Consider the following 26525-nt stretch of genomic DNA (forward strand, 5'->3'; position numbering starts at 1 on the left):
GTACACTTGTTGTTGTTACAGGGTACCACACTTCCATTTTACTTATCACATTGCCATCATTATAGATAATAAATTCAAATACCCCATCCTCATCACTACTGGATTTGACGTTGCCATCATTATTACAACTAATGTCAGAATCAGATCCACTACCACTTTCTCTATGCTTTAGATGTTGTACCTCTTCCACATTTATCTCCATTTCAGTCAATTTTGAATCTACATTTCATTTAATTTTAGCAGTTTTTCCTTTACCACTACTGCACACTTGGTTTCTACCGCCGTTTCAAAAACATTTTTAATCTGATCGATTTGGTTCTCTAGTTTAACCCTATTTTCAGCACAAAATTTTCTTTGACTTCACCTTTATACTGTTTTTTTTTTTTTTTTTTTTTTCAGAAGCCTCCACCCTCATACTATAGTCATCACAACGTTTATTTCTCTCTTCTACACATTTATTGCTCATTAATGTTAATTTCTCATTAGTCTTCTGCTCTACTTTCTTTATCTTTTCATCACAATCTTTAACTACCACCTCAATCTTCTTATTTAATTCTGGAAGATTAGATCTGACTACCTTAATCTCCTTTTTCATTTCTTTCTTCGGTTCGTCCTTTAAGCTAACCATGTCATTTCTAATGCTATTCATTTTCTTTTGCACCCTACTAATGTCTTGTTTCATACTACTAATGTCTTCTTTCATACACATACTACTCAAACTACTCATAATTTGCTTTAACATTACTTCCACTTTTCCATCTGCCATAAACTTTTGCCCTTGTTGCTTTTAATTACTAGTTTCCTCCTCCTTAACTTTAACGATCTCATCCACTTTAGTACTGTTTTTGTCCATTTTGCTTACATCACCATACAATGCATATGACACTTTTATCATTCCATCTACAATAGGACTTTCATTCCCATCACTCAAAGTTACATTCATAACTGATTTATACCCACTATCATCTACAGAACCAGTCCCCATGAAGTTTTTCTGTTCATTTAAAACTTAACCTCTACAGCTTTGTTTTCAAGGACATCACTCTCGTGTTGTCCATTCTCCTCCATCTCACTGTCATGTTTGTTAAGGCCAATCATTATGCATCACTTAATATAAAACAGCTTTTGTCATGAAATTAACTTATTCTTATTCACTCATCTCCTGCTAGACAGCTGCAGTTGTCATCTCGATTTGTCATCTGCACAGCTCCTGCAAGTTGTAATTCTCTCGGCGAGGTGTCTTGTTTATCCTGGTCAGCTGTGTCCACCGACATGCTGATTGGCTGCTCCTGTACTCAGTGGCTCCTTCCATAGAACCCACTCGCCTATTGGTTGCTGTCCTACTGTGGCCAGGAAACCCAAGCACTGATTGGCTGTTGCACTCACTTCATTTAATTCACTGTAAACCGCTCGAGTTCACTGTCAGAGTTTGCAAGTCCTAGTTTATTGTGCCCACATAAAAAGTCCTCACCTGGGGCACCATACTGCTTTATTTCTTTGTTTGTTGTTCTCAGTGTCGATGTACTGCATTGCTACACTGCTGAAAAGTGGGGTTTGGAAGTTCAGCATTGACTACTATAAATGATGTGGCCGACAGGTGCACATTTGCGTTTCACAGTTCTTTACTTTCACTGTCACCACCTTTCCCCCCTCCCAATATACACAGTTAATCTGGCCAGTTAACTATCGTTTAACTTTCGATAACCTTCATTAATAGGTTGCAGGCAAACTTCCACATACTGCTATAATAGTTTACTGTTGAACATCTATGAGCAGTAAAAGCCTAACCACACATTTCACAGTCTTTCAAATAAATTGAACAGACACTGTCATTGTTTTTACACAGAGCCTAATTGTGACAAACTTATTTCACAGTTAAGTTGAAGCATTATTGTTGTTCTAACCAACACAGGTTTCTTGTCTGAAACTCGGCTGTGGACTGACTGGCCCGGGACAAAAAATCAGGCCCTTATATATCCTTACAATAATAGGCACTGAAACTACACATTGTTTGATGTGTAATTTACAGAAATTACAATTAAAACTTAACTCATGAAATTAACTGAATACATCAAAAAATTGTATCTTTTTAACCGTTTCTTCTACTACAAGAGTTGGCTGAATTATTTGTTTAAATGATGAAATTAACAGATATTGTTTCGCAAACATTATTTTTGACAAAACTGTTAATTACTTTGGAATCAATGAAGGGCTGGCTTTCTAACGTGTTTTCGAATAGAGCCAAATAGGTACTTTAAGATTAGTAGTATTTCATCTTCCAAATGTTTACAATTATTACAGAATTTATATTTGTTTTTAAGTCAACAATAAATTTAAGTTAGAAAGCAGTTACTGATTTCACCCTATAACAAAATTATTAGCTAGGAATAGTCAAAATAAATTAGAAAATCAATTACATACATAAAACTAAGCACAAAATTAGATCTGGTGTTATATTCTTTAAAACTGAGGGACAACCTTTCTCTTTTATGAAAATGTAGATTATACTCAAGTTATGTTATGTTGAATACTCAGAAATGAGAAAATGAATTTTAAGAAGGCATATGCCAAAACAAGAGAGGAAGTAAAAGCATCCCAGCTTGCTTCATTACAAACATCTCCCTAAGTTTCAACGAGGTCATATAATAGGGCTGGGAGAAGCTGGACATCCCTTCCATGATACTGCAGAAAGACTTGGCAGGAACGCTGCCACTGATCTGATTACTGGTAACCGTGGTCACAGGAAGGTACGGTTTATGGCTCTGTCACATCGTACTGCATCTGCAGGAGCAATTTGAGCAACAGTTGGCACCACAGTGACATAATGAACTGTTACAAATCAGTTACTTCAAGGACAGCTCTGAGCCAGATGCCCTATAGTGAGCATTCTACTGACCCCAAACCAACAGCATTTGCGACTTCAGTGGTGTCAAGCAAGAGCTCATTGGAAAGCATGGTGGAGGTCTGTTATCATTTCTGATAAAAGCTGGTTCTGCCTTGGTGTCAGTGACAGCTGTGTGTTGGTTAGGAGGAGGCCAGTTGAGGGCTGCAACCAACCTGTCTGTGTGCTAGACACACTGAACGTACACCTGGAGATGTGGTCTGAGATGCTGTTTCATATGACAGCAGGAAGACTCTCATGGTTACCCACACAACCTAACTGCAAATTTGTATGTCAGTCCAATCTATCTGTTGTGCAGAACAGCACTCCAGGGGGTGTTTTGCAAAAGTTAACACTAGCCCACATTCCACTGTTTTAACTCAACATGCTCTGTAGAATGTTGACATTTAGCCTTGGACTCGTTGATCGCTTGATCTGCCTCCAATCAAGCACCTACGGGACATCATCGGATGACAACTCCAGCATTGTCTACAAACAGCATTAACTGTCACTGTGTTGGCCAACAAAGTGCAACAGGCATGGACCTCCTTCCCACAAATTGACATCCAGCACCTGTACAATGCAATGCATGCATGTTTGCATGCTACATTCTGCCAGTTACACTGTTTATTAATCTACCAGCATTTCATATTTACAGTGGTTTATCTCATGTTTACATTGCCCTGTGATCATGCAATGTTAATCACTTAAATATTTTACCTAGACGAATGTATTCCCAAATTTTGATTGTATTAATTATTTCTTGATGTTGTGATATCTGTGTGTGTGCGCGTGCGCGTGTATGCGCGTCCGCGCGCTCTGTTGTATATACATGCACGCGCATGCGCCCACACACACACACACACACACACACACACACACACACACACACACACACACACACACAGGCAGAAACGGAAAGTGTTAAAGCATGTAGCACCAGTTCTGTATTTACCACAGACGTTCATCACATAATGAGCATTAAATGATTGAATTTCCATTCCATTCGTAACTGCTGTCTGTCATCTACATCAGTCCAACGTGTGATCTTGCGTACATGAATATGCTCTTGTGTTCATTGTGGCATGGAAATAAACAACCTCCAAATCTTTTTTTGAGGAATTTGTTGACATACTTGAAACATTTGCTGTGTCAATACATGAAGAATGCTGGCTGGATGCTTTCCCTCAACTCTGAGAATTGCTCTGTGGTGACATACCATGGGACTGGGCAGGGTAGTTAATGATCCTTACATCCTTCAAAGCATTTGTGGTGTTAACTGTTATGTGGGACCATGCATCATCCTGTTGGAATGTGCCATTTGGTACCTTGGTCATGAAGGTTTATGGTAAGAGGATTTACCATTTTTACCACATACTGGCAGTTATTCAGCCTCCCTTCAACAATTCCTGAGTGAGTCCTATTGTCATTTCAAATAGTTCCCCAGACCATCTTCTAGAAGATGAATGCACATGGGTCTAGAAAATAACTGCTTATGAAAATTACTGCTTCCCATGACCTATGTCCAAGGACAATGAAATCAATCTGACCACCACAAACAGAACCCAGAATCAATGCTGAATAGCACAGAATACTACTCACTGTTCCAGATGACTGGCTCTACACATGCAAGTCTCTTTATTCTGTTGATGGTGTCAGTGGTAAACATTGCTTGGCTACTTGAGATCTCGAACCAGCTTCCAGTAACCTGCTCAGGGTGATACTCTGCCTGTATCCTCTATCTGAATTTCAGCTGTTGTCATTGTCTATGCATCAGAGATAGACATAAAAACCTGTGATCTTCTTGTGATGTAGTCCTTCTGGAAGGACCCATGCCTACTCCTCTTGTCACACTGTAGTCCTGACTCTGTCCAGCCACCAATCATTATGCAGTCATTGACGTACAGCCAAATGTCTCTGCAGTCTATCAGCATAATCGACTCATGTTCTTCACTGGCAGTGGTTCGACGTTTCTCTGAGCCCAAGAATTAGTGATTAGCTCCTCATATACATTCTCTGAGCTTCCTATCTTACATTCTCCACCTGAGAAATTCTAGGAACAATAGACTTATTCAGTAGCATATATACTCACCCCTGTCTTCCTCTGTGGCAATTATGTATATCTTGAATCATTGGTGACAGAACTGCTGCTAGAAAACATGAAAGTTAAACAGGCTAATATTATTTTTCCATTTCGTGCAAGATAGTAGGGTGTTTTGATAATAATGCATTATCAATAATAGAAAATTTTATTTCACAGTAGAGTGTTTTCTATAGAACATTTGTAAAATGATGTTAATGGAGGATTTCATTTTGCTGTAAAAGGTACTCTACAATACATTTACGGTGTTCCATTGAATGTGTAAAACAACTTGCATGAGCATTGTTGTTCTTCATTTCTCTGTTGTTAAGTCAGATAAGAGGTCAAATTCATCCATCCAACCGAGCGAGGTGGCGCAGTGGTTAGACACTGGACTCGCATTCGGGAGGACGACGATTCAATCCCGCGTCCGGCCATCCTGATTTAGGTTTTCCGTGATTTCCCTAAATCACTCCAGGCAAATGCCGGGATGGTTCCTTTGAAAGGGCATCCGATGAGACCGATGACCACGCTGTCTGGTCTCCTTCCCCAAACCAACCAACCAACCAATCATCCATCAAGTCATACACTGATTATGTAGAAACCAGAGTAGGGTGTGACAAAGAGAAGTCTGGAATATTGAAGTCTGTTTAGGTTAAGAATATATTACTTAATAATATTTCATCTTCAGTCACAATATTTTCTAGTTACTGTCCAGAGCATTTCAGAGTCACAATTCCGTTTTGAAGAACTGTGTAGACAGAATGTTTGCTTCAGTCTTTGATTAGCAGTAACAGAAAGACAGTTGTTAGATTTCAAGAAAACATCTCAGGCAGGATTAATGAGAGAAATAAAGTGATTTCAAGAAAACATCTCAGGCAGGATTAATGAGAGAAATAAAGTATTTTAACATACTGCCTTCGTTTGACCACATAGCATTTGTCTTCTGCATTGTGGAAAACTTCCACATTTACACTTACATTTTGAATGATTTAACATGTTTATGAATGTACTACATGACTCAGATGATGCATACTTAACCTACGTAACAATGATGTGATGGAGTATTCAGTTACACTTTCTGCTCTGAACAAGAAACTTGTAATGCTGAAAGCTAGGAGTGCTTTCAGCAAACAATAATAATTCCTCTTTTTAAGTTGTGTTATAGTGAACTTCTCTGAGAAACCACATTTTGAAGAGGCTCAGAGTAATTCCAGACAAGGTGTAAAATTAGCTTGTGAATGAACTACTTTCATTCAACAAAAAGACATTTGCTGCTTTCAAGTATAATGAGGAATTGTTAAATTGAATCTTTTTACCTTTAAATACCAGTGTTATAGATAGTGAGGTTGCACACCATGACTGAATTGATCTTCATTCCTTTTGTAATATCTGTATCGGTTTCATTATGGGTTGTTTTTTTAACTTTCATGTTATCGTTGTACATAGGCTTCAAAATTCACAACATAGTTTTGACTGCTTTTGTACTGCTTTACCATTTTATTAGAGTAATTCTAATAAAGACAGAGAGCCATTTCTGATTTTGCTTCCACAATCAGATGCAATAATTACCAAAATTCTATGTACAAACACTTTTTTGTAATTTAATAACATTGTGGTACTTTTGCTCTCTACTTTATCTGTGAACTGTGTGACAACAGATATTATTAGAATGGAAATGTTGATCCATTTTTTTGTATTGGCTCTGATTTTCAACAAGTTTTAAAAGCCTGCACTTGTGTTATCCCAGGGAGCAGCAGCATTGGCACCTCAACATGCTGTGTGGAACAATAAGGATGCCTTTGACCTCACTGTAAGTACTTTATAGTAGCTGTCAGAAATGTGTCTGTTGTTTTCACACACACACACACACACACACACACACACACACTTGTGCAGCTACACTTGTGCCAGGTGGACACACAATTGTGTATATACCCGGCGCAGTATAGGTGCAAAAGTTTTCATTCGCTTTTGGTGTGCCTGTCAACAATGAATCACACTTACGCTGTTTGGTGAGTTGCCTCCGATACTCAAAATTATTTATGTTCTGCCAGAAGTTCCCTGTTGTATCATTTTCACAGTATTTTATGATGCTTCTCAAGTAAATTTGAAGAAAATGGCCTCATATGTACCCCTGTATGTGTGCTGTAATGAAACTAAAACCTTAAAATGTACAGTAAATAATGATACCACTTTTGTGGCGGCCTTCGTAGCGACAAGCAATTCGCTGTAGAAACGGCTTACGAAGTCACCGCCACACTTTCAGTAGCGGGCCGACCGGTCCGCTGGAACAGTGAACAGAAAGAGGAAAACCCAAACACTCTGATTAAATAAAAGTCGGTACTTATCTTTATTAACAAAGATACAGCAACACAGTAGTGAACTCCGTGTCTACAGAAATCTGTCTAGTTCGAATCGGAGCGGCTAGGTCAGCGTCGGCTGACGACAAACAACAACTCTGCTGCGATGAACACACAACTGACTACCAAGTACACAATTCGGTGGCGAGTATGCAACTGAGCGGCGAATACAGAACTGTCCTAGCGCTCGCGACTCCAGCGCTTAAGAAACCAGAAGCCAGCGGTGGCGCGCGCAGACTTGCGGCGATTTCCTGTCTCGCTGGCGCTGCTTATGCGGACGGCGTCCGGACTTCGATGCTGCCAACCTTTTGGCAGCGGGCTCAGGTGGCATTACTGGCTAGGATATAATACTCCTCCCCCCCAAATCGCCGCACCCTCATTGAATAATGACGTGGCGAGCGTCGACGACGGGGGAGGGGTCTGGCCGCAGGCGTAGCGGACGAGACCGGGGCGGAGACTGTTGTCGGTGGCAGTCCCCGGTCCGCACTCCAGCATTGGCTGCGTGGGGCCTCAGGAAACACCAACTGAAAACCGAGGTCAGGGTGCACGCCTGTGACCACGGGCGCAGCTTCTGGTACTGGACGCGACGGGGCGTCGGGACCCACGAAGAGAGGCAGCGTCTCCTGACGCTGCGTCAACGGCTGCTGAGTGGGCGCCAGACAAGGCGCTGCGGTGTCAGACTCCTTGGGGGTGCCCAAGGAAAGCGGCTGCAGGACAGGCTGCACAGCCACCGCTTGGGAAGGCGGCCCGGCTGAGGGGTCGACGTCCATCAGCTCCGAAGGCGGTGGCGACTGAAGAGGGACCGCAGGCGCCGGAGCGACCACCTGGGGCGCTCCCGGATGAAGCTGCGCGGGAGGCATCAACGGGACGGGCTGTTGGCGTGATAGCGGCGACGGCTGCTGCTGCTGCCCTGGGGGCGGCAGTGAAGTCGGAAGGCGCGGCTGGAACCCGCTGTGGACCAAATCTGTGGACAAAGAACGAGCGGCAGAATCCGGGCGGCCAGTGCGGCGCAACTGGTTCTGATGCCTCCTGTGCACCCCAGTAGCACCTTGAACAGTATAAAAACCGCGACCCTGGACACTTATCACGGTACCACGTTCCCAACGACGGCGACCGTGATAAACTCTGAAAAAAACAGCGTCGTTGCGCTGAAAACGCGTGCGATGCTCAGAAGGGGCGGGTCGATCCGGGGGGTGCAACAACCGTAGTAGGGTGCGATGACAACGGCCATGGAGAAGCTCCGCAGGCCAAGGGCCGTCGCGTGGCGTGGTCCGGTACGACGACAGGAACGTGATGAGGGCCTGCTGACGAGAGTGCGTAGCACGAAGGCAGTCCATATGATCCTTGAATGTGCGTACAAAACGTTCTGCTGCACCATTCGATTGAGGGTGGAACGGCGGAGTAAGAACATGGCGAATGCCCTTGGCAGAACAAAAACTTTCAAATTCAGCAGAGGTAAATTGTGGACCATTGTCAGACACTAAAACTTCTGGAAGACCCTCAATACAAAAAATTGAAGTCAACGCCTGGTATTTTTGTGCAGACGTTGTAGACTGCATGGGCACAACAAACGGAAAATTACTAAATGCATCTATCATGATGAGCCAACGAGAATTCCAATATGGACCAGCGAAATCAATATGTACTCGCTGCCAGGGACCGGCAGGGCATGCCCACTCAAAATAGCGTTGAGGCGGAGCAGCTTGGTGTTCGGCACACGTCGAACAATCTGTAGACATCTGCGTAATCTGCTTATCAATGCCGATCCATGTACAATGACGGCGGACAAGCTGCTTGGTGCGGACCACTCCCTAATGACCTTGATGCAACAAGGCGAGGACCTTGGATTGGAGCACTTGGGGAACCACGACACGAAGCTGGTCATTCTCGGTGCGTAACAGCAAAACTCCGTGCGAAACAGACAACAGATGACGTTGCGGATAATAGCGACGAACCACAGGATCCGATATGTCCTTTGCCTTAGACGGCCAACCACGTTGAACAAAACGTAATAGTAAACTCAGATGAGGATCCGTAGCTGTCTCACGTGCCACCTGACGATAATCAATGGGAAAATCCCGGAGGGATTGATGCTCATCGGCGTCAATCTGATGGCAAGAGTCGTCAGAGGAATCGAAGACATCATCCGCAGCAATCGGCAATCTAGAAAGCGCGTCAGCGTTTGCATGCTGAGCTGTAGGGCGATACAGTATCTCATACTGGTACTGTGATAACAAAAGAGCCCAACGTTGTAGTCTCTGAGCTGTCCGCTGAGGAACTGGTTTAGACGGATGAAACAGTGACGTCAGGGGCGTGTGATCTGTTACTAAATAGAATGGTCTACTATAGAGGTAGTGATGGAATTTTGTGACACCGAACACAATAGCCAACGCTTCCTTGTCCAATTGGCTATAATTACACTGAGCTTTGTTTAGCAATTTAGATGCGAACGCAATAGGACGTTCGGTGTTACCGACTCAGTAAGAAAACACAGCCCCGAGGCCGAAAGAAGAGGCATCACAAGCTAACACCAGAGGCTTGTTAGGGTCGTAATGGACCAGACAACGATCATTCAATAAAGCCTCTTTAAGCTGCTGAAAGGCTGATTGGCAATCAGCTGACCACACAAACGGAACATTCTTACGGCGGAGACGATGCAACGGTGCAGCAGTCTGTGATGCATTAGGTATAAACCTAATATAATATGTCAATTTGCCAAGAACTGCTTGCAATTCCTGCAGATTGCGAGGGGCGGGCAAATCACGAATAGCTGCTAAATGTGACTGGGAGGGATGAATGCCTTGAGCATTAATAACATGTCCCAGATACTCCATCTCCGTAAGGAAAAATGAACATTTATCGATGTTGCAACGTAGGCCTGCCTGAGACAACACTTTAAACAAACACTCCAAATTACGGAAATGTTCAGCAGGCGTCCGACAGGACACAACAATATCGTCTAAATAGTTGCAACACGATGGCACATTAGCCAGAAGTTGTGACAAAAAAACGCTGAAAAACAGCTGGAGCTGACACACAACCAAAAGGCAAACGCAGAAAACGGAACAACCCCAACGACGTGTTTATGACAAAACACTGTTGTGATTGCTCGTCGAGGGGCAATTGCAAATATGCTTCACGGAGATCAATTTTGGAAAAGAAACGAGCTTCCCCTAACTTATCCATCAGCTCGTCCGGTCTAGGCAAAGGAAAAGAATCGATGACAGTCTGAGGATTAACTGTCGACTTAAAATCAGCACACAAACGTAACTTGCCAGACGGTTTCTTTATAATAACTAAGGAAGAAGCCCACTGGCTCGCTGAAACGGGTTGAATAACACCGTTGTTTTGCCAACGACGAAGTTCATCTTCTACAGGTGCCCGGAGGGCGTGAGGCACTGGACGAGCACGAAAAAATCGAGGCTGAGCATTATCTTTTAACGTAATGTGAGCGGCAAAGTTCGCAGCACAACCTAGTTCGTCTTGAAATATGTCACTGTATCGTTTACACAAATCGGTTATGCTGTCTTGAGGAACAACAACAGAATTAATTTGCAACACATTGTCTTGGATAGACAGGCCAAACAAGTCAAAACAGTCTAATCCGAAAATGTTTACACTGTCTGTAGCGCGGAGCACGGTGAATGAAACTGTTTTTGTATTGCCACGGAATGTGGCTGGCACGCTACATACACCTAACACAGGAATTTGTTCTCCACTATAAGTAGCCAAAGAATGTTTTGCCGCTGAAAGTTTAGGGCGGCCGATAGCCGCATACGTAGCACTATTTATCAGAGTCACAGACGCACCAGTGTCTAATTGAAAATTGAAGGTCTTATCCTGGATGCGTAGCTTCACAAATAGTTTATTACACTGTCTCTGGATCGGTGCAGTGGAGGCGGAAGACACAAAATCAGCGCGTTTAGCGCGTGTTCGCTGCTTACGACAACTCGTGGGTTGGGCGGGTGGAACAACAACTCCCGCTTCACTTGCAGTCTGAACATTACTTGTTACAGCGTTTGAATTACGCTTGGGTCGCATAGCAGAGGGCTGGGTGGGTGGCTTATTGCGAACAAGTTTATTACCCACACGAACCGTGGAAGAGTCTTTAAACGCGACATTCTGGGCGGGCTGGCTTTGAAGAACATGAATATCCATGGGCTGGGCAGCACTAGAATTGTTCTTGCGTTTACGCAAACAAACAGTCTGGATGTGTCCTTTCCTTGACAAAAGTGACAAACCGCGTTTCTTAACGGGCAACGTTCACGAGGATGAGCAAGAACACACTTAGGGCAAGACTTAACTCTATCATTTTGCACACGCGGCTGACGAATGTGTTTAACATGACGCGGCCGGCTAGTGTTTACAGCCTGACTCTGCCGGTGGGGCCGCGGGCGTGACATAACTTGCTTAGCACAGGCAATTTGAGAAATACATGGCTGATCTAACTCACACTCAGCATAGTCAAAAGTATCTTGGGCTTCAATGATGTTCATCACAGTCTCTAATGACGGGTCAGGCAACTTTAAGATAGCAGCACGAATACGAGAATCTGCAATGTTTTGAGTAATAGCGTCTCATAACATGACATAACTGTAGGAAGCTCCACACACACAATTAAATCGGCACTGACGGGTGAGGCCCCGTAAATCTGTTAACCACTGCTTATTAGATTGATGTGGCAGTTTCTTTAATCTGAAGAACTTGAATCTGGCTGCTGCCACATGAACTCGCGACTCGAAATACTCAGCAAGCTTGTTAACAACAACGTCATAGTCTAAAGCTTCTGGCTGGGATTCCGGGAACAACTTACAAAGTAGTCGATAGACTTCCACGCCTGCAGTGGAGATTAAATAAAGCTGCCGCTCAGTACCTGTGATTTTGTAGACTGTCATGTGCGCCTGCAACTGCGCGAAATATTCTCGCCATTCTTCTCTTGTTGCATCAAAAGCACGGAAAGGTGGTGCTGCCTGTGCTTGTTCCTTTTGTGTTGGTGGATTAGCCGCTTGTTTGGCGATTGCTTCCACCAGACTTTGTATTTTCTGACTCTGTAACAAGATCAACTGTTGTAAGTCGGCAGACATAGTGAACACAAATTAAACCAGCCCCCAAAATTTTATCGCTATAATTAGTATAACCAGAAACAAGTTGAACCAGCCCTGCACACGAGTTCGGAAGTCCTCGTCGCCAGTTTTGTGGCGGCGTTCGTAGCGACAAGCAATTCGCTGTAGAAACGGCTTACGAAGTCACCGCCACACTTTTAGTAGCGGGCCGACCGGTCCGCTGGAACAGTGAACAGAAAGAGGAAAACCCAAACACTCTGATTAAATAAAAGTCGGTACTTATCTTTATTAACGAAGATACAGCAACACAGTAGTGAACTCCGTGTCTACAGAGATCTGTCTAGTTCGAGTCGGAGCGGCTAGGTCAGCGTCGGCTGACGACAAACAACAACTCTGCTGCGATGAACACACAACTGACTACCAAGTACACAATTCGGTGGCGAGTATGCAACTGAGCGGCGAATACAGAACTGTCCTAGCGCTCGCGACTCCAGCGCTTAAGAAACCAGAAGCCAGCGGTGGCGCGCGCAGACTTGCGGCGATTTCCTGTCTCGCTGGCGCTGCTTATGCGGACGGCGTCCGGACTTCGATGCTGCCAACCTTTTGGCAGCGGGCTCGGGTGGCATTGCTGGCTAGGATATAACAACCACGTAGGGCAATAACAACAAGGGATAAGAAAGATCGCCTGTTCAGACAGTGTATATGTCTTGGAGGGGGCGGGGGCCCCACATTCAGTACATTGCAGAGGTTGTTCCAGCAGCCATAGAGGGTGTATCAGTTTTGATGTTCAGTTGTGAACTGCTGGATACTTTGAAAAAACTTAAAATAATTTACCATAACACAATCAAATTTGAATTTCATTTTACATACTTTTTTACTGTCCAAACTGATGATGATCAATTTTTAGTTAATGAACTTCGTACTTGCAACATAACAGATCAGTAAGATACATAGACTTCAGCTTTTGTGACTCAAACAAGTGGCTTTAATACATAATTCATACACAGTAAGCGTACAAGGGTGCTGATTTTGACGACTGACTCTGTGAACATTGATCAATGAAAGCACTTAGAAGCGTGAATGGACATTACATAGTACATATATTTTGTGACTATTCTGTGAACATTGATCAGTGAGAGCAAATGTAAGAAAGGTTTTACAAATTGCTCGATACATATTCAATGATAAAATTAAAGATAGAAATAATAGCTTTTTTTTTTTTTACATATATGGCTCTGAGGTTCTTTCTTTTTTTAGCTATGGATTGTGTATCCTTCAAAGGGCAAAAATACTAGGTTCTGTTTTTATGAGTGACATTTTGAACATGTACTTTTATTCCCAGGATTTAACAAAGCCCTGCAAGAATTCTTTAAATTTGAATATTCTTATTGAAATATTTAACTAACTAACATGTTATCCTTGTAAAAGCATACAGAACAACTGAGGCTACAAGACAATAAATAACAATGGATTTTTGAAAAGATTACATATGAAGATTCAGTATTCTCTGATCTTTCTATAACGACAGTTTTGAATAAAGATATTTTCATAGTTATTCATTGTTCAGAAAAACAAGGTATTTGTTAGAAAGAAGGAAATGAGGACTTTCAAGTAAGATATTCCAGTCCTAAAACTGTTGTTAATGGGTTGAAATTTTGAAGTGCATGTGGTTTTCGCATGAATCCTACATTTTGAATACCTCTTTACATAAAGCATGTGAACATGAATTTTTACACTAATGTTATTAGCTGCATGTAAATTATAAAGCGAATAATAAAGTTCAGAAAAATACCAGCCAAAAAAGAATTTGGGGATTTCATATATTCCTGATATACTGAGGTGACACAAGTCTTGGGATAGCGATATACAGATGGCAATAGTATTGCACATACAAGACATGAAAGGGCAGTACATTGGCGGAGATGTCATTTATACTCAGGTGATTCATGTGAAAAAGTGTCTAATGTGACTATGGCCACACAATGGGAATTAATAGACTTTGAATGGAAAATAGCTGTTGGAGCTAGATGCCCGGGACATTCCATTTCAGAAATTGGCCGGGAATTCAATATACTGAGATCCACAGAGTCAAGAGTGTGTAAGAATATCACATTTCAGGCATTACCTCTCACCATACACCCAAAGATGGGATTTTAAAATCACAAAACCAGTCATGGTTTGAATAAATAAGTAGTATATTTGAAGCGGATCTCTCTAAATTAATTGTTCTACAACAGATACATGCCTGTGTTATTAGATGATAGTTTTGTGGGTCACTTCTGCTACCTTGACGGTAGATGAGTGTGATCTTTGTTTTTTTGGAACCACAGGGACCTATCATGTTTTAAAGGAAGGAAGGAAGATTAGGATTATTGACATTGAAGTTATTAAAAACAGAGCACAAGCTTGGACTTTTACAAGAATGGGGAAGGAAATTGGCCCTACCTTTTCAAAGGAATCGTCGAGGCATTTGCCTGGAGTGATTTTGGGAAATCAAGGGAAACATAAATCAGAATGGCTGGAAGTGGATTTGAAATGTTATCCCCACAAATATGAGTCCATTGTAATAACCACTGCACCATCTCACTTGGTCTATGTGTTATTAATATTCGTTGGGAGAGGTGGCTAACTCTGCTGCAAGTTCTGTATTGAATCTGACAGATTCTACTAGGTCCTGGGCCCTGTAAAATTTAAATGAGTTCAGCTGTTTCTCAACATCACTGGCAATAATATCCGTGTCATTCATATGTTTAGTGGTGCGTGATTTAAACTGGAGCAATGTTCTTGGATGTTGATTTGTAAAGAAGTGGAAAATGAACAGTATAACACTCTAAAACTCTACAAACCCCCCACCCACCCACCCACCCACACACACACAAACACACATGCTGCCTGATAAAAATTGAAGTGTGCATAAGGGGAGGAGTAAACGAAATGAAATTTCATGGTTTGAGAGGTTATGTGATGTTACTTTAGTTATTACACAGCTGAGTCAGATTCGCAAAGAACATGGCAGTATGAGCCCATTTTACAGAATGATGTTGTGTGCCCTCTGGCCTGGATGCATGCACTGATTTGGTTGGGAAGGGTGTCATAAAGCTGTTGTCTTCTTTCCTGAGGCAAGCTAGCCCACAACTGTTGTAACTGGTCTTGGGTATCCTGGATACTGGCACTAGAATGGAGGTGATGTCCAAGCTGGTTTCACACATGTTGTGTTGGAAAATGGCCCCACAGTACTGTCACATGAGAGGTAATATATGACGATGCAGGATGTCTGTGATGTATCATTGTGCTGTTAGAGTTCCCTCAGTCACTATTAGCCATGACCTGACCTTATACCCAGTGGCTTCCCACACCATGACACAAGGAGTAACAATGTTGTGCCTAACAAATTCATTGGGAACTGGGATCTCTGTCCATGTCGCTGCCATACTCACCAACAATGGCTATTTAGGATAGTGCAGAACCGCAATTCATTACTGAACACAATGCAGTGCCATTCATGAGGCATAGACACTTCCTCATAATGGCACCACTACAAAGACAGCCATTTGTGTTGTGTTAACAGCAGCCAACACATGGGGTGGTAATTCCCTAGTCGTCCTGCTGCTAGTCTTCGACCAATTGTGCAGGATAGCACAGAATGTTGCAGGGCTTGCATTACCAGTTCTTGGATGGGAGGTGCAAAAGTGAAGGGATACAATGTTCTCGGTGCACAATGCGCTGTCCTCCCTTGTGACTTGGCCCACCTAAACATTGATGATGGGGACACCCGCCATCATGTTTCCATGCAGCCCACTGTCACACCTGAATTTCCCACAAATCGCACAAGTGATGCTTGTCAGCTGGAGTCCACAATAAGGCTCCTTTCAAAATTTGACAGGTGCTGATAACACTGTCTCACACAAATATGGAATACCTCTGTGTCATACACAGTGATCACTCAACATCTGATGCTGTTCATGCTACTTACATACACTAACAGTGTCTTAGGATCTCTAAAGTCTTTTGTTGAAGCCTTTAACTCAGCTCAGAACAAGGGGGCCAAGATTAGTTTTGAGGAGAGTGCTGGAGATTAGAAGTTTTGTTGTAACTCCATGAACAACCCTGGTCTTCTCAACCTTCTCTCTGAGTCACTTGAACAATTCTGATATAATCTCAGAGCTCAGACAACTGGTATTAGTCGTTAGTTGCATGCTATTTCCTTGAAACATAGTAAAATCCAATAGCACCACTTGCTATAATACCACTGCTAACATAAATAGGTTTTTTCTGTCTTTTCTATATGTAATACATCTACAGTGTGGTGACAAAAGTTATGGGGTGCCTACTAATATCATATTGGGTCTCCTTTTGTGCAGCACAGTGTGGCAACTTGACGTGATACGGACTCAACAAGTCATTGGATATTCCCTGCAGAAATATTGAGTGGTGCTTCCTCTATAGTTGTCCAAACTCAGAGAAGTGTTGCTGGTGCAGAATTTTGTGCATGAACTGACCTCTTAATTATGTCCCATAAATGTTCGATAAGATTCATGTCAGGTGATCTTTCTGGCCAGATCATTTGCTCAAGTTGTCCGGAATGTTTTTCAAACCAATCGCAAACAATTGTGGCCCAGTGACATGGCGCATTTCCAGTAATAAAAATTTCATTGTTGTTTGGGAATGTGAAGTCCAGGAATGACTGCAAATGGCCTCCGAGCAGCTGAACATAACCATTTCCAGTCAATGATCAATCAGTACAGTTGGACCAGACGACACAGTCCATTCCTTGCACAGTGGCTTGTTGACAATCTGGGTTCATGGCTTCATGGGGTCTGCACTGCACTACACTTGAACTTTACTTTCAGCTCTTACCAACTAAAATTGGGTCTCATCTGACCAGACCACACTTCTCTAGTTGTCTAGGATCCAGCTGACATGGTCATGCTGTTAGCAGAGGCACTTGCATTGATTGCATGTTGTCATAGACTACTGAAGCCAAATTTCACAACAGTGTCCTAACAGATACATTCATCTTGTGCCCCACGCCGATTTCTATGGTTTTTCACATGGTGCTGCTTCTCTGTTAGCACTGACAACTCTACACAAATACTGCTGCTCTCAGACATTAAGTGAAGGCCAGTTATAGTTTCAATAAATGGTTAGTACAACTGGTACAGATCTCTAAAAAAAGTTATTTATCATACCTCTCAGTTGCAGATGTTCTACATACAAACTTTGTTGTAGAATATTAGAACATTTTCTGAACTCAAACATAATGAAGTATTTAGAACAGAATAAACTTTTCTTTGCCATTGGGCATGGATTCTGTAAACAATGGGCATGCAAGCATCACCTAACGCCCTTTTCACATGACGTCATGAAACTCATGTATCAGGGCAGTCTGGTACATGCTGTATTTCTTTACTTCTAAAAACCATTTTACTCAGTACCACATCAACACTTATTAATAACACTAATATGGGTATCATTAAAATCTGTGACTGAATTGAGGATTTTTTGTTAGGGAGGATGTAGCACATTCTCTTTCATCAACAGGTGTAAAAGTACTTTGAGTGTACCCGAGGGAAGTGTACTGGGATTCTTATCATTTATATAGTTTGTTGATGACCTGGTGCGCAAATTTGGTTGTAACCTCAGACTTTTTTAAATGAACCAGTTATCAGTAATGAAGAGCTATCTGAAAAAAACCTGTGCAAATATTCAGTCAGGTCTGTGGAAGATTTCAAAGTGGTACAAAAATTGGCAATTTCACTTAAATGTTTAGAAATGAAAATTTTGCCATTCACAAAATGCACAATTGTAGTATACTGTGACTAAAATGTTAGTAAGCCCAGTAGAAACTGGCAAATTCATTCAAATTGCTCTGTCTTAACAATCTGCAGTGGATATAAAATAAACTGATAACATAGGCTCAGTTGTAGGGAAATTAGGTGAAGGACGTTTGTTCATTGGTAGGATACTGGGAAATGGTAATCAATCTACAAAGTAGATCACTTTTAGAAAACTGGTGTAACTCATACCAAAGAAATGCTGAAGTTTATACAAAGGACTGACAAGTGATATGGAATCTACACAGAAAAGGGAAATATGAACGATTACAGCTTTGTTTGACTCTCGGGAGCGCATCATGAAATGGTGAAAACCCTGAACCTGAGATGCTTGCAGATAGATGTGAACTAACTTGCAAAGATTTAAGGAGGAGTATTAAGTGACCAATTGGGAATATACTACAGCTCCTATGGATTCCTTCGATAGGAACTGCAAAGGCAGCTTTAGACTAACTACAGCCTGCACAGAGCCACTGAAGCAGCCATTCTTCCTGCATTCAATGTTGGAATGGAATGGAAAGGAACTTTAATGGGTTTAGGGGGTTAGTGGGGGTCTCCCGAAACCCTTTGCACTCACACTCCTTCCTAACAGCATCCCCTTCTATTCTGTCACCTGCTCTCAATCCACGCCACAAGTCATCGTCCCGCTGTGCTTCACAAACTCACTGGCTCTGGTGCCTGTTTGTTCCATTCCTATCCTGTGTGTCTGCTTCCTCCCTCTCTTTGCATTCCTATCTTGCACACCTGGTGCCTTCCTCCAAACCATCCTCCATCCTTTCTCCAAGTCCTTCTCCCCTCACCTTGCCACTTTTCTTACCTCACCCATCCCCCACGCCACAACCCTTCACCCCAGTTCCCCAGTTTACATGCCAAACTGCAGTTCTCACAATGTGGATTCAGCTGCTACGTTGTAACTGTGTGTGTGTGTGTGTGTGTGTGTGCGTGCGTGCGTGCGTGCGTGCGTGCGTGCATGCGTATGTGCACATATGTGCTTGTTTGTTACTGCCTGTGGCGGCGGTCATCTAAATGCTAACAAAGGGTGTTTTTTTTTGTCAATGGCTCAAGGTGAGTTGTTTCCTTTACTTCTACCTTCGCTATTACATGATTTTTCTAAAATCGTCTGCTGTCTCCAATTCCCTTCCACATACACACCCTTCTTTCATTGTTCACAAATCAAGTATCCACAATGATTAAGTTGTACTCTGCAAAATTCTATCAGCCAGCTGCCTCTTCCATTCCTTTTTCCCCATCTTCTACTATTTTTCCTTCTCTTCCTTTCCACACTGTCAAATTCCATCCCATATCACAATTAAATTATCATCTATGTGCTGTATTCTGTACATTCTTTATTTTTTTTAAATTGTTTCCTTAATTATTAATATCACCTTTTCAAAAATAAGAAATATATCCATTGTTATTTATGAGTCTTCCTTTTTTTCCAGTTGCAAGTTGGCTATGGGCAAAAGCTGGACTGGGAAGTGCAAGCAGTTCTAGTTGATATTATCCCTTTTCTAAAAGCTCATCTAGATGATATATGCACTCCTGCACTACTAGAAGCAGTACGAGAGTTGGCAGTGCATCTGCCGCCTACACTTTCTGTTGCATCTAATGTTGTAGCTGCCACTGCTGGTGGTGATTCCCATGGCCAACTTGATGCTTTGCTTGAAGATGCTTTACTCAAATTTCAAGGTTGTCGGTGAGTAAAATTGTGATCAGGAAGATCATTATTATCCCTTTTTTATTATGTCAAATGATTCACTTATTCAGAACGTACCTATTTGCTTGCACGGAAAGTGTGTTCTGCCTCTCACAGTAAGTGTTAGTTCCCGTAGTGCAGAATAGAACCTTATCATCATATCTTTAATAGAAGTAAAAAATGGAGAATTTTTTGTAGAGTTCTCTAAATTCAAGTCACACCAGCAATACATCATGCTTAAATTTGCCTGAGTGAAAGGTAGTTGTTGCTCTACAAAATGTAAATTGCTTATGCAGTGCTGTAAACATGAATATATAGATGCAGCTAGTAATCCTCATTTGAGTCTTGTAAAAATACAACACATGCTAAGACTCCTGCAATCATTTGACTGATAGCTTTTTATATCATCAACAACTTGTGTATCTCAGGAAACTGTTCTAAGTTGGGATTATACATAATGAATTCAGCAGTTGCCGTATTCGTAAATAATTTTTCAGAGCTCAGTAAAGAGATATAATGTGTTTGAACACTATTACTATAGTACTTAGTTATACGACAACAGAATAAATTCAACCATTATTCATTTGTTTCCCACATATACAAATAGTGTGTTTGCTGCATCTGCAGTCTAATAGAACCATTTTCTCAGCATATTTAGATGTGTGTGATTGATACTGATGTAGTTCATAAGGAAATTGGTAACTACAGTATATAAAATTATATGTTTTATAACATTCTTCCATACTTATTCATCAGTGTGTCAGTTTCTACTAGAGTTGACTTGTTCTCTTCGATTGTACTTGATACTTTCAGCAGCACAGTGAAGGCGTGCATTTTGCGCGTGCCTGTTTTGCTGCAGTTGATTGATGTGTGAAAGTGCATACTTTCCCCCTCTTGTTCAGAATCTGATGCGCAGTATGTCTGATAACAGCCAAGCAAGATCTACCTTTCTGTGAATCACACAGGTATTTAGTTGTGTGTTTCTTGCTGAGATGTCTATTTACAATAAAAGAAGCATAGTGCTACATGCGTATTCTGGGCATCAAAGTCAGAAGATTATGTACATAAAAATACAAGAACAAGCAAATTGTTGTGTGGAAATGTGTGCCAAAGGCAGTGAAGTTTGTTGTTCTTTTGTGTAGCCAGTTGTGGGTGAAAAGTCAGAATTTGAACAATTCCAAGCAGCTAATAAGTGGTATTATTGTGTTATTTCTACACTTCAGAAAATTCTGCTGTGTGGGAGAAAAAATAATAAAATTTAACATAACTACGTGGTCACTAAGTATATATCTACATCTACATGATTACTCTGCAATTCACATTTAAGTGCTTGGCAGAGGGTTCATCGAACCACAATCATACTATCTCTCTACCATTCCACTCCCGAACAGCGTGCAGGAAAAACGAACACCTAAACCTTTCTGTTCAAGCTCTGATTTCTCTTATTTTATTTTGATGATCATTCCTACCTGTGTAGGTTGGGCTCAACAAAATATTTTCGCATTTGGAAGAGAAAGTTGGTGACTGAAATTTCTTAAATAGATCTCACCGCGACGAAAAACGTCTTTGCTTTAATGACTTCCATTCCAACTCGCGTATCATATCTGCTACACTCTCTCCCCTATTACGTGATAATACAAAACGAGCTGCCCTTTTTTGCACCCTTTCGATGTCCTCCATCAATCCCACCTGGTAAGGATCCCACACCGCGCAGCAATATTCTAACAGAGGACGAACGAGTGTAGTGTAAGCTGTCCCTTTAGTGGACTTGTTGCATCTTCTAAGTGTCCTGCCAATGAAATGCAACCTTTGGCTCGCCTTCCCCACAATATTATCTATGTGGTCTTTCCAACTGAAGTTGTTCATAATTTTAACACCCAGGTACTTAGTTGAATTGGCAGCCTTGAGAATTGTACTATTTATCGAGTAATCGAATTCCAACGGATTTCTTTTGGAACTCATGTGGATCACCTCACACTTTACGTTATTTAGCGTCAACTGCCACTTGCCACACCATACAGCAATCTTTCTAAATCACTTTGCAACTGATACTGGTCTTAGGATGACCTTACTAGACGGTAAATTACAGCATCATCTGCGATCAACCTAAGAGAACTGCTCAGATTGTCACCCAGGTCATTTATATAGATCAGGAACAGCAGAGGTCCCAGGTCGCTTCCCTGAGGAACACCTGATATCACTTCAGTTTTACTCGATGATTTGCCATCTATCACTATGAACTGCGACCTTCCTGACAGGAAATCACGAATCCAGTCGCACAACTGAGACGATACCCCATAGGCCCGCAGCTTGATTAGAAGTCGCTTGTGAGGAACGGTGTCAAAAGCTTTCCGGAAATCTAGAAATACGGAATCAACTTGAGATCCCCTGTCGATAGTGGCCATTACTTCGTGCGAATAAAGAGCTAGTTGTGTTGCACAATAACGATGTTTTCTGAAACCATGCTGATTACGTATCAATAGATCGTTCCCTTCGAGGTGATTCATAATGTTTGAATACAGTATATGCTCCAAAACCCTACTGTAAACCAATGTCAATGATATAGGTCTGTAGTTCGATAGATTACTCCTACTACCCTTCTTAAACACTGGTGCGACCTGCGCAATTTTCCAATCTGTAGGTACAGATCTATCGGTGAGCGACCGGCTGTATATGATTGCTAAGTAGGGAGGTATTGTATCAGTGTAATCTGAAAGGAACCTAATCGGTATACAATCTGGACCTGAAAACTTGCCCGTATCAAGCGATTTGAGTTGCTTCAAAACCCCTAAGGTATCTACTTCTAAGAAGTTCATGCTAGTAGCTGTTCGTGTTTCAAATTCTGGAATACTCCATTCATCTTCCCTGGTGAAGGAATTTCGGAAAACTGCGTTCTGTAACTCCGCTTTAGCGGCACAGTCGCCAGTAACATTACCATTGGCACTGTGCAGCGAAGGTATTGACTGCGTCTTGCCGCCTGTGTGCTTTACATACAACCAGAATTTCTTCGGATTTTCTACCAAATTTCGAGACAATGTTTCGTTGTGGAACCTATTAAAGACATCTCGCATTGAAGTCCGTGCCAAATTTTGCGCGTCTGTAAATTTTAGCCAATCTTCGGGATTTCGTGTTCTTCTGAACTTTGCATGCTTTTTCCATTGCCTCTGCAACAGTGTTCGGACCTGTTTTGTGTACCATGGGGGATCAGTTCCATCTCTTACCAATTTATGAGGTATGAATCTCTCAATTGCTTTTGCTACTATATATTTAAATTTGAGCCATATCTCGTCTACATTTGCATAGTCAGTTTGGAAGGAATGGAGATTGTCACTTAGGACGGCTTCTAGTGACACTTTATCTGCTTTTTTAAATAAAATTATTTTGCGTTTGTTTCTGGTGGATTTGGAAGAAACGGTATTGAGCCTAGCTACAACGACCTTGTGATCACTAATCCCTGTATCAGTCATGATGCTCTCTATTAGCTCTGGATTGTCTGTGGCTAAGAGGTCAAGTGTGTTTTCGCAACCATTTACAATTTGCGTAGGTTCGTGGACTAACTGCTCGAAATAATTTTCAGAGAAAGCATTTAGGACAATCTCGGAAGATGTTTTCTGCCTACCACCGGTTTTGAACAAGTATTTTTGCCAACATATCGAGGGAAGGTTGAAGTCCCCACCAACTATAACCGTATGAGTGGGGTATTTATTTGTTATGAGACTCAAATTTTCTCTGAACTGTTCAGCAACTATATCATCAGAGTCTGAGGGTCGGTAGAAGGAGCCAATTATTAACATAGTTCGGCTGTTAAGTATAACTTCCACCCATACCAATTCACACGGAGCATCTACTTCGACTTCACTACAAGATAAACCACTACTGACAGACACAAACACTCCACCACCAATTCTGCCTAATCTATCTTTCCTGTCAAATATTTTGCAGTTTCAGGAACAATCACAAAAATGTTCTGCTTTCAAATCCAAAATACACGTAATCACTTTAAAGGTAATGGGGCATTATGCTTAGTCTTAATCTCTAGAGAAATTGCAATACACATAATCTTATCTTGCCTGGAAATACCCATAATCAATTTTTCAAGTAGAATACCTAAGACTTGCAGTGACATTTTATTGAAAACACATTGATGTGACAGGTTGACATTATAATTCAAGTGTGTTCATTGCATCTATTCAGCCAACTTGGATACATACCCATTTGTTCCTGCACATCTGCACTCAAATTCTAGGCATCATATGTACGTATCTTTATAGTCACCAGGGCCATAATGAGGGAGAAGTGAGATAATCCCCTGCCAGTGGCACAGGCACAGAATTGGTCCAAAAACTGACTGGGAGAGAAGAGGACAATTTAAGAATTAACTGGAAGAGAGATGTGAGTTCTCCTGTCCCTCATGTTGCTGTATTCTGCCTATGGGAAGAAGCCTTTCCATCTTCCCATGACATAAACACAAAGTGTTGTCACAGTGTCATTTCTACAATGTCACTTCATCCTAAAAGCATCACAAAGAAAGAAATACTTCCAGATGTGTTTCACTAATATGACTTATGTGGCAAAAGTTGCTCAGGTCACTCAGAAGCCACCTACACAGCTCACTCATATTCAGCAGCAGAGTTCTTGCTACTACTTTGCTCCAGTATTGTGGGATATCAAAGTCCAGTGGGAGACGCTCCACTAATGGCCCCGACACCTCTTCCAGAGCCACACAGTTGGTCGGCCTGCTGGGCCGTCAACAGGGAAGTCTGTAGTGTAACAGCTATAAATGAACAAACTAGTCATGAACCTGACTCTTGACATGAAGATGATGAGTAGGAAGCTTGTCAGAATTCTGCTTACAACATGTTACAACTCGGCTGATAACCTGTGAAGATTTCATCAATGAAATTTACGGTGAAGGGCTTCATTCCTATATATTTAAAAGAGGATTCATCATTTCTTCTTGTGCTTTCCTTCCCTCCAGGTTAAGCTCACATTTCATCCATAATAGCCTTGACATGTACAACGTTTCCTGGGGTTGTGTGAGAAGTTCATTGATGACATTTTCCTGTGGTAGTAATTAAAGCCTTCATATGTTGGCCTATTGACAATCAAACATGTTTCATTTAGCATCTCTGTATTAATAATTCTGCATCTTGTTATACATCTAAGTTACATATTTATCCAGTGATTGTTCAACTATTCTCCTAAATCCACAGTTCCCCTACATGCTCCTGCCAAACTAAATATTTCAAACTCCTCCTTGAACTGTGACACTATGCATCTTTATCTGGTTTGCCAAACAGGTAAGTCCTTCTATGTGTTTTATAGCCTTTTCTACTTTGGTGGTCATTGTTGCTAGAACTGTTTCAAGATCACTGATACTGCTTTCAACATAAACATCTAAAAGAAATCCAGTCTACTTTTTGCCATTAGATGTAATATATTTCTGAACTAATTGTTCTAGATAGTTTTGAGAGAAGGCCTGTAGTATTATTTCGCAGGATGTCATGTCATTCCCACCAATTTAAAAAAGTGTAACAATTGCAGTTGATTTTTGAATGAACATCTCAGTCTCTCTCTTCCAATGATTACAGTATGGTAGGGGAACATACTCACTAGCGAGCTGAGATTTTCTCTGAATTTTCAGTTACATCAGTTACACAATTAAAATTTTTTACCCACTCAGTCGATGGAAGGAGAGGAGCTTGTATAGGTGGTCAGATAGTGGAGTGTATAAGATTTGCAGACAACATTGTTGTGACGGCAGAGAGTGCAAGAGAGATGGAACACATGTTAGATGATCTAAACTCAACAGTCGAAGAATATGGAATGAAAATTAACAAGAAGAAAACAAAAAGCATGGTAATTGGAGGAAAGAGGAGAAAATGTTGTATGAAAATGGGGTAGAGGAAATAGAGTAAGTGAATAACTTCAATTACTTGGGAAGTGTAATAATGGATGATATGTATTGCTCAACAGAAATTAGGAAAGGAATTGCAATGGCTAAAGAAGGATTCAAGAGGAAACAGAAATTACTTTGTGGACCACTAAACATAGATCTGAGGAAAAGACTTGCCAAATGTTGCATCTGGAGCATTGCACTATATGGTGCAGAGACCTGGACATTGAGTAAGGAAGATGAAAGAAGATTGAAGGCACTAGAGATGTAGATATGGAGAAGAATGGAAAAAGTGAGATGGGAAGACCGAGTAAGGAATGAAGAAATATTAAGAAGAGTTGGAGAAGAAAGAAACATGCTGAAAGGTATCAGAAAGAGAAAACGGAACTGGATTGGACACTGTTTGAGGAGGGAATGTTTATTGAAGGACGGAATAGAAGGAATGGTGAATGGAAAAAGGTGAAGATGACAAAGAAGATATCAAATGCTGGACAATACAAAAGGAGACAAATATTCAGAAATGAAAAGACTGGCTATGGACAGAGAAAAATGGAAGAGGCTTAACCCATGACTAGACCTGACCGTACTACTACTACTACTACTACTACTACTAAGTTGGTACTGATCTTGTTCAGTCAGTCTCACAAGGAGCTTCAGCTTCTATCTCAGTGAATTTGAGTTTCTTTTTTAGTGTGAAAGTTACATCACCTCC

The 26525-nt window shown here is 41.5% G+C and overlaps 1 protein-coding gene across 4 annotated transcripts in view; it reads left to right on the forward strand.

Moving 5' to 3' along the window:
• LOC124788117 (pericentriolar material 1 protein-like) overlaps positions 1–26525 on the forward strand; it is a 392802-nt gene that overhangs the window by 229600 nt on the left and 136677 nt on the right. For all 4 annotated transcript variants that reach the window (XM_047255242.1, XM_047255241.1, XM_047255243.1 and 1 more), the window contains 2 exons: positions 6712–6774; positions 19664–19917. In XM_047255242.1, the coding sequence (XP_047111198.1) occupies positions 6712–6774; positions 19664–19917 (317 nt within the window). The remainder of the gene's footprint in view (positions 1–6711; positions 6775–19663; positions 19918–26525) is intronic.

The sequence above is a fragment of the Schistocerca piceifrons genome, chromosome 3 (assembly GCF_021461385.2).
Source record: "Schistocerca piceifrons isolate TAMUIC-IGC-003096 chromosome 3, iqSchPice1.1, whole genome shotgun sequence".
Lineage (NCBI taxonomy): Eukaryota > Metazoa > Arthropoda > Insecta > Orthoptera > Acrididae > Schistocerca > Schistocerca piceifrons.